General features: G+C 42.2%; 1 protein-coding gene across 1 annotated transcript; it reads right to left on the bottom strand.

The window, feature by feature from the left end:
* Window positions 1-2,614: 2,614 nt before the first annotated feature.
* LOC116826268 (alpha-1-antiproteinase-like) lies at window positions 2,615-7,376 on the bottom strand. Its single transcript, XM_032782905.1, has 4 exons — window positions 6,722-7,376; window positions 4,998-5,268; window positions 4,106-4,253; window positions 2,615-2,809 (listed from the first exon to the last, which is right to left on the bottom strand). The coding sequence occupies exons 1-4, from the start codon at window positions 7,371-7,373 to the stop codon at window positions 2,615-2,617; spliced, it is 1,266 nt and encodes a 421-aa protein (XP_032638796.1). The 5' UTR covers window positions 7,374-7,376.
* Between the last annotated feature and the right edge of the window lie 286 nt (window positions 7,377-7,662).

A 7,662-nucleotide genomic window follows, 5' to 3' on the forward strand; every position in this document is an offset into this window, starting at 1 on the left:
GACTCTTTATCTTGTTTTCTGGTACCAATGGTGAACCCCGTAGTTCTTTGTTCTAAATACATGTATTCCAGGTACCAAGGGCACAAAGGCACCTCCTAGGCAGGTAGCAGGGCAGAACACTCGTATCTCGAGCCTGACAGTTTTCCTGTCTGCTTAAGCCAAAGCTTACTTCAGCTAATGCAAGGGGTTATGGGTAAGGCTGCATATCTGTCACAGATGTCACAGAATCCGTGACTTTCCGTGACCTCCATGACTTCTGCAACGGCTGGTGCGGCTGGCTCTTGAGTACTCAGGCAGCCCCTGGGCCAGCAGCAGTTTGGGTGTGGGAGGGGGCTCAGGGCTGGGGAAGGGGGTTGAGGTGTGGGGCAGTGCTTACCTCGGGGGTGGGGGCTCACTGGAAGCATCCGGCATGTCCCTGCAGCTCCTAGGCGGAGGGGCAAGGAGGCTCTTTGTGCTGCCCCTGCCTGCAGGCACCGCCCCTGCAGCTCCCCTTGGCTGTGGTTCCCAGCCAATGGGAGCTGTGGCGCCGGTGCTCATGGCAGGAGCAGTGGATGAAACCCCTCTTGCCTTCCCTCCCCCTAGGAGCTGCAGGGACATACTGGCCTTTTCTGGGGAGCTGTGCGGAGCTGGGTAGGGAGCCTGCCAGCCTCACCAACCTTCCCCTCCTCCCAAGCACCAGTGGGGGTCCCAGGGTATACTCTATACTTCCACACCCATAGGGATGCCCCATTTTTTATAGGTTGGTCACAGTTCCTCTTATTCTTATTACTATTTATGCACATGTACCCCGTGGTCAGACAGACATTTAAAGATGTTACAATCAAGTGTCTTGCGATTTTGGACAATACATTGCAGTCTATTGCAATCCATTTTTCCGTAACATCACCTATTGGCACATCTTATGCAATAACCTTGTGACTTTACAGGAAGAGGGTTATTCCTAAGTCACTCACTCATGTTAAGCATTCTTAAGCCTATGGCCTAGTTTGGCTAAGCTAAAAACTCTACAGATCTCATCCTGTAGGCCTTGTGTTTCAGCCATGCTTTATCTAACATACACTCATCACTCCTAAATGCTTGTCAATCCTATACTTTTCTAATCCTACAATTTAAATCTCTTTAGCATACAGTGATTATATATGAAATAGCATAAGAGTAGACCATAGCATCATGTAATAGAATGATAAATGGATGATAAAATGAAATAATTAGCTACAATGATTTTAGATTTCCTAATAGGAAAGCTCAACAAACATGAAAACAGACCTGAATGCTCATTAACTTTGTCTAAATTATCACAGCATGAGTAATCATACCAGATTCTGATCCTGGTGTGAAAAAATCCAAAAAAATATTTTATATTTATGTTGTCTCCATAAGGTACCAAGTGCACAATACAAAATTTGCAAGGGCATTTTATTAATGCAAAAATTGCTGAATAACTTTATCATGGGCCTTAAGGTTCTTTTACAGTAAAAGTTTATGATCTGCAAACACAATATTTTGGATGCTTTCCAAATATTTGTTGAAAACATATGTAAACTTGATAAATACAAGTTCATGGGAGGACTGGGTGGAGGGGAAATGAGAGAAAGAAAAGAATTCAGCAAGTAAAAACTTGTTCTTCCTTCTCCATCTGAGAAAAGTTCTGCTCGCTCACTATTTCTTTTTTAAAAACCCAGACACTTTCCAGAGATGTTGCTATGTTAATGTGGTGTCACCATCATTGAAAGGCTTAACTGGCTTTAAAAGATGTATAAAACATAATGGCAAGAGAGTGGAGAGTCTCTAAAAGTCAGCACGAGTGAAAATTTTAGGTACCAACATTTATTTTTGCCATTAACTGCAAAAATTTGTAATTGACAATGTAAATTTCTGTGCCTGTTTCATTATTGTGCCTTTAAAAGTTGTTTGCCAGTCACTGTGGAAGTAACATGGCACCTAGTGTGTGCTACGGAAGAGCAATTCTAAATGTTTTGGAGCAGCCTCTGGCTTTTTGGGACATCCCAGATAAAAGCTGGAACATGTGGTGAAGGCAAGATGACTAAAGGAGAAATAACTGAGAGAACCTATTGGAGAGAGAGAGCTGTGACGAGACTGGCTTGGCAGCGTGCTGACTAACAGCCAGGCCATGGGAAGCAATAAGAGAAGGGATTGCTAATTTCTTGGACCCAAGGCCATGACTATCCAGAGACAGACTGGCAGAGCAGTGATCATCACCAGGATTCCAGGATGATAAAGCTGCCAGTGAATAACCCAGAACTGAAGGGATTCAGGACATCCCTGCTCAGCTGGAAAACTTTACATCTTACACAAGGATCTAGCAGAAGCCTTTTATAAAGACAGCTTTTCTAGGGACTCAGATAATGTATTAATATGATCTGAATTACCAAACTGGGGCAAAGAGATGATAGGCCTTCTTATGCAGACATCATTAGCTATTTTGTTTGAGAAAAAATCTCAATTGCATATAGGCTAAAACTTCCCATATATATTTGATTTGCTTGTAAATGTAGGTCAATTAAAGTTCAGGGATAGTCACTGACACCTGGTGGTCTGTAGGAGAGCCTGCAGTGGCCCACCGTAAGCACTGATGTCTCCAGCGACTCCTCAGTTATTTTATAGTAGGGTTGACAATTTTCCCCATGAACATTGTGCTGAGGGTGACTTTATCAACAATCATCACCACGAAGGGCCTGTTGAATTTAATGGTAATTGAAGGACGAAGAAGTTTGGTAACTACTATTGCGGTGGCTCCTGCTGCCTCTGTGCCATTCTCATGAACATTCAACACGGCCTTGTGAATAGCCTGCAAGGAAATGAGGCAAATGTTACAGCATGAGTACAGGACCGTGAACAGCAGCTGAAATTGAACTTGCTGTGTTAGGGAATGGGAAGAATACAAACAGGATTGGTACAGCCCAATGAACCCAACTCCACTGAGTGGCAAATCTCCCCTGGACTTCAAGACGAGTTTTCTCTATGTCCAAACTAGGGTGACCAGACAGCAAATGTGAAAAACTGGGACAGGGGTGACGGGTAATAGGAGCCTATATAAGAAAAAGATCCAAAATCAGGACTGTCCCTATGAAATCTGGACGTCTGGTCACCCTAGTCAGGACTCCAGGATCAGACCCAACAATATTAAGAGGCTGTTGCAGTTATTTCTCAATTGCAGTTCCACTGAGAAGAAAGATAGGCCTGCATGGATCAAGTCAGCTGCCCTTCTCTGCAAAAGAGAGGGTTTTTTTTTCTATCAATGATTACTACCATCAATTCCTCCTTAGCATCACAAACAATCAGTACGTTTAGACAGTACAAAGCCGTGTTCCAGCAGAAATGTCAAGGTGAATAATGACAAGAATCCATGGTCCCAAGCCCCAGAATTCTTTTTTGCAGTGAAGTTTTTGTATCATATTGTGCATTGATACTGCAGAACCTTAGTTACTCCAAACCCTAACTAGGTTCTTTACAGAGGTGGTGTGGAACCCCACTCAGAACGTCCTTATTGTCCTAATGTGACTTAGTTAATATTATCCCAGTGCTAAGCTAGGGTCAGATTCTGATGACCTTACTTATTTTGAGTTGTAGCCTATTACCCACAATTAAATCCTGGCTCCACTGAAGTCAAGAGCATCACTCTCATTGACTTCAGTGGGGCCAGGATTTCACCCATCTTCTCATTGGAATCTGAGGCAATGCTTGAGGAAAAGGGGTGAATAAGGGTATCACAACCTAGCCCTGGATTTGGAAGTGATTGTCACTGCTGCTATTGAGCCATTCTAGGCCAGGGGCAAGGAATAGTTAAAGCCATTTTTTTGTACTTGAGCCCATTCTTAATGTACTTGCTGCTCCCTAGGACCATTTCCTTTTATAACAACCTTCAGAAACTACAGGGGAAACCTTGAGCGCTCTGTAATGAGCCTGTTTGTGCCCTAGTCTAGAGAAAACTGATTGAGTGCCGGCAGCCACTGAGGTCAGTGGGAGTTGTGCCAGTGGCTTCAGTGGGAAACAGAATCGAGGCCATAAATAGTCTCGGATGTAAACTTTATAATCACAGGTACAGACAAATCCTGTTAACAAAACCATTTGTTCACTAACTTACTTGTGAAACATGCAGGTCGGACGTCCCAGCGATTCCAGACAGATCAGCATGGCTAGAGAACACATCAGTAATACCCATTTTCTCAAACAGGAGTTTCACATCGTAGGACCCCGAAATAGAAAACTTTGGAATGTACAGATTAATAGTCCTGTCAACAAAGAACACAGCATGATGGTGAAACATTGCACTCAGCTAACACTATGTAGTACCCGCAATTTAGTGACACTGCACGGTGCTTTTTTGATTCCTGAGGTATCTGCTGGTGGCGTTTGCATTCTCTGTGTGATTTGTGTGTCTGAGTGAGGACCAAGCACCTAGGAGGATCTAGGTGAGCCTTTTGTATGTGCCTGGATGCTCCTGAACAGATGTGGTTGGACCATTGAACAAATGAACTTCTCCTGAGTCCATAACTTCATTTCAGAGCCCTGTACCTTCCAACAGACTTCTGTGGGAACAGGAGTGGTTGGAGGGACAAGGAGATGGTGGAGTGGGACAGAGATTAGGGTAAGGAGGTTTGAGTCAGTGATACCAGGCAGTTAATAAATCTCATTAGCAACATGAAAGAAGTAGGGATTTTCAAACATTCAGATGGCAACAAGATCAGTTCTTGTTGTAGTCCTAGGACCTTCCAGACTTATTCAGATCAGTGGCCTGGCCAGAGTCCTAAGGGACCAACAGTTGGGATGCTGCAGCTTGTGCTGTCAGAAGAGCTGGAGCTGTACATTCTGTGATGCTCTCCTCTAAGGTAGCTGGGGGATCATTTGAGAACTCTACTTACTGAACATAGAGAATATTGAACTGTGATACCTGTGTTAATATTTTGTCTTGCTCTGGAATTCTCTCCTAAATTACCATCAACCATCTATCCGCACAATGGTGGGCAAAAGGTTACCTTTTCTGAAGTAATTTTTCCCATTTACACACAGTTTCTTTCAAGAGAGCAGCCTCCAACTTCTTCATCTTCCCTTCGTCAGGAAGAATAAATAGTGCTTTGGCATTTCCATTGTACGGTATCTGCACAAGCCAGCACGACAAGTGATCATCATAGTGGCTTTCATAGTCGGTATCCCGGCGCATCATACTGACTTTAACAGAGGTTTTCTCATCCACCAAAAAATCCTCCTCGAGGGTGTGGAAAGGACTGAAAGGATTTTCCCAGGAGGCTTATCATCAAAAGCAAAGAGAATACAATTTAATAGTGGAAGGAGAGAGGAATTTGTTGGCAGATATTGGACTAATTCAAAGGGAAGAAGCTCATAGGTGGGGGTATCTCCAAGTTTCTTATTAAGAAGCAATGTCTGTTTTGCAGGGGAGCGGCAGCAGCATCACTGAGTGCTGGAGTTTGGGGTAAATGGGTTATTAGTCAAGATGAAGACCACTAAGTGAAATGAACAAATGTTGTTGGTTTTCTTTAAAGCATTAATGTGGAGAGAAGAATAGGTTCCTTACATATTTATTCTGATGTAATGCTGGCCCCCCCACCCCAGACTATACCAAATCAAACTGTTGTTACCTAGAGATGTCAAACCAAATATTGTCTTTATGCTTCTTACCCCTAGGAGCCAACAGGCACAGAACCACACTGGGAAAAGGCACAATCCCACTTGCAGCTCCACGGACCAAGAAAGAGCCAAGAGTGTATTCGGCACCATTCCTGAGAATGGAAAATGGGCTCCCCTCTCCACAACCAGCAATGCCCCTCCCATTGCTGACTGGTGAGGAGCAGAGAAAAGCTATAGCCTGCTCCACTCAGCTGGCTTGTGTTCCACTAGTGATGCAAAGAGGCAGCAGCCCTCGGGCTTCCCATATTGCTAGGAGTGCGGGAAATGCACATATTGTTTCATACATGCAATAGAAACTGACCTGAGAATAACAAATAAAATATTGACTGTAAATATTCCACTCACTTGCAGAACAACATTTACATCAAGGTTTAGCAGTGGACTAGAAATCAGAAGCAAGTCACTTCTTGTTTTAATTCTTTATTAGGAAGAATTTACCTAGCAGGTGCCTCAAATAAACCAGTTATTAAAATGATTTCTTGTAGGTGTTTTATACTCAGTAGGCACCTAAAACACAATAAATGAACATGACTGCTCAGACAGAGTTTAAGGCCAGAAGGGACCATCTGATCATCTAGTCTGACCTCCTGTACAACTTTGGAATATCATCTGGTTACCCCGTGTTGCATCCGTTCTTGATTAGAAGACATAAGAGATGGAGAATCCACCATTTCCCTGGGTAGTTTGTGATACTGGTTAATCACTCTCATTGTTAAAAATTATTTCTAATTTGAATATGTCTTGCTTTGATTTCTGCCCACTGGTTTTTGTTATTTCTTTTCTACCCTTCTAGAGTCCCTTCCAACTAAGAATCTTAAAGGAATTTTAAACTATTGGATCCCTCTTTTATGGTATATCAAATAAATGTTTTTTTGTCCTTATCTTCAAGGCCCTGCACAATTTAGTCCAGGTCTAGAGTTGTGCTCTATTATATTATGACAGTTTCTCTTAATTTATAGAAAAAGCAGCAAAAACATTTTCTTTGCTTTAGATCAAAATCAGCCATTCAAAGATTATAATTTAAATAAATACCCATCTGGGTTCCATGCCTTACCTTTGAAATAAATGTAGTTAACAAGAACCAGTATAGTGTTTGGATCAAGAAAGCTGACTAGTTCTGGAATTTTCCCATTGGTTTTCTTCTTCACATAACCGTTGACCTTTTTCACAGCCTCTTTTGAATTATGGAAATTGGTAGGAAAATATTCTGTTTCGTAAAAGGTTTTGACGTCTTGTAAAAACTTCTCTAGTGCTTTAAACTCGGTTGCTATGAAGAGGGCATTTCCCATACTTGTCTGGATCTTATTGTTCGGACAATTCATCATGTGGATGTGATGATGGAAACTTTCGTGTATGTCCTCCTCCTCAACCTCTGTCAGGCTAAAGCCCATTCCTTCAAAAATCTGAGTCCGAGTGGCTGATTTAGCGCCCATTGCCAACATGGCAAAGGCAGTGGCAATGCTTATGGGAGAGAAGAACACATTCTTGTCTGCTTCTGCTAATACAGCCTGCTTATAGAATCTAAATGTAAAGTCCGCATAGCTAGTACCTTGTTTGACACAGGCCTGGTTCAGCAGCTCATAGTCTTCCGTGTGATTTGTATCTTTATGGTCATCCTCGCAGGTGGGGTGATGAGGAAAGTGATGGCAATGGGCAAGAGCGCAAAGAGCAGCAAGTAACAAACACACAGAAAGGGCGGAATTCATTTTCCTTTCAAATTATTCTGTCACAAAATAGAATCAAACCATTAGAGGGGCAAAATTAATAGTGACTTTGGTAGCAATTAATGGCTAGTCGTTTGCATTAGTTGTCATAACAATTATTAATAAAATGTATATAAAATAATGCAAAAAACAAAGGAACATGGCATATCTAATGTGACTCTACATAATTATAAATCCTACTAAGGGATCATTTGGTTTCGTTTACTAATATGTCAGTTATAATAAAGATTGCAACATGCTTTGGCTGTTTAGCATATGTGATGTGTTCTTC

The sequence above is a fragment of the Chelonoidis abingdonii genome, chromosome 4 (genome assembly GCF_003597395.2).
Source record: "Chelonoidis abingdonii isolate Lonesome George chromosome 4, CheloAbing_2.0, whole genome shotgun sequence".
Lineage (NCBI taxonomy): Eukaryota > Metazoa > Chordata > Testudines > Testudinidae > Chelonoidis > Chelonoidis abingdonii.

Excerpts from the sequence above, each read along its gene's own strand:
- LOC116826268 (XM_032782905.1), bottom strand. The coding sequence starts at position 7,373 with ATGAATTCCGCCCTTTCTGTGTGTTTGTTACTTGCTGCTCTTTGCGCT. Across the intron at positions 5,269-6,721 it reads TAACTACATTTATTTCAAAG|CCTCCTGGGAAAATCCTTTC; the intron begins GTAAGGCATGGA and ends TTTGATGATAAG. Across the intron at positions 2,810-4,105 it reads CCGACCTGCATGTTTCACAA|GCTATTCACAAGGCCGTGTT; the intron begins GTAAGTTAGTGA and ends ATTTCCTTGCAG.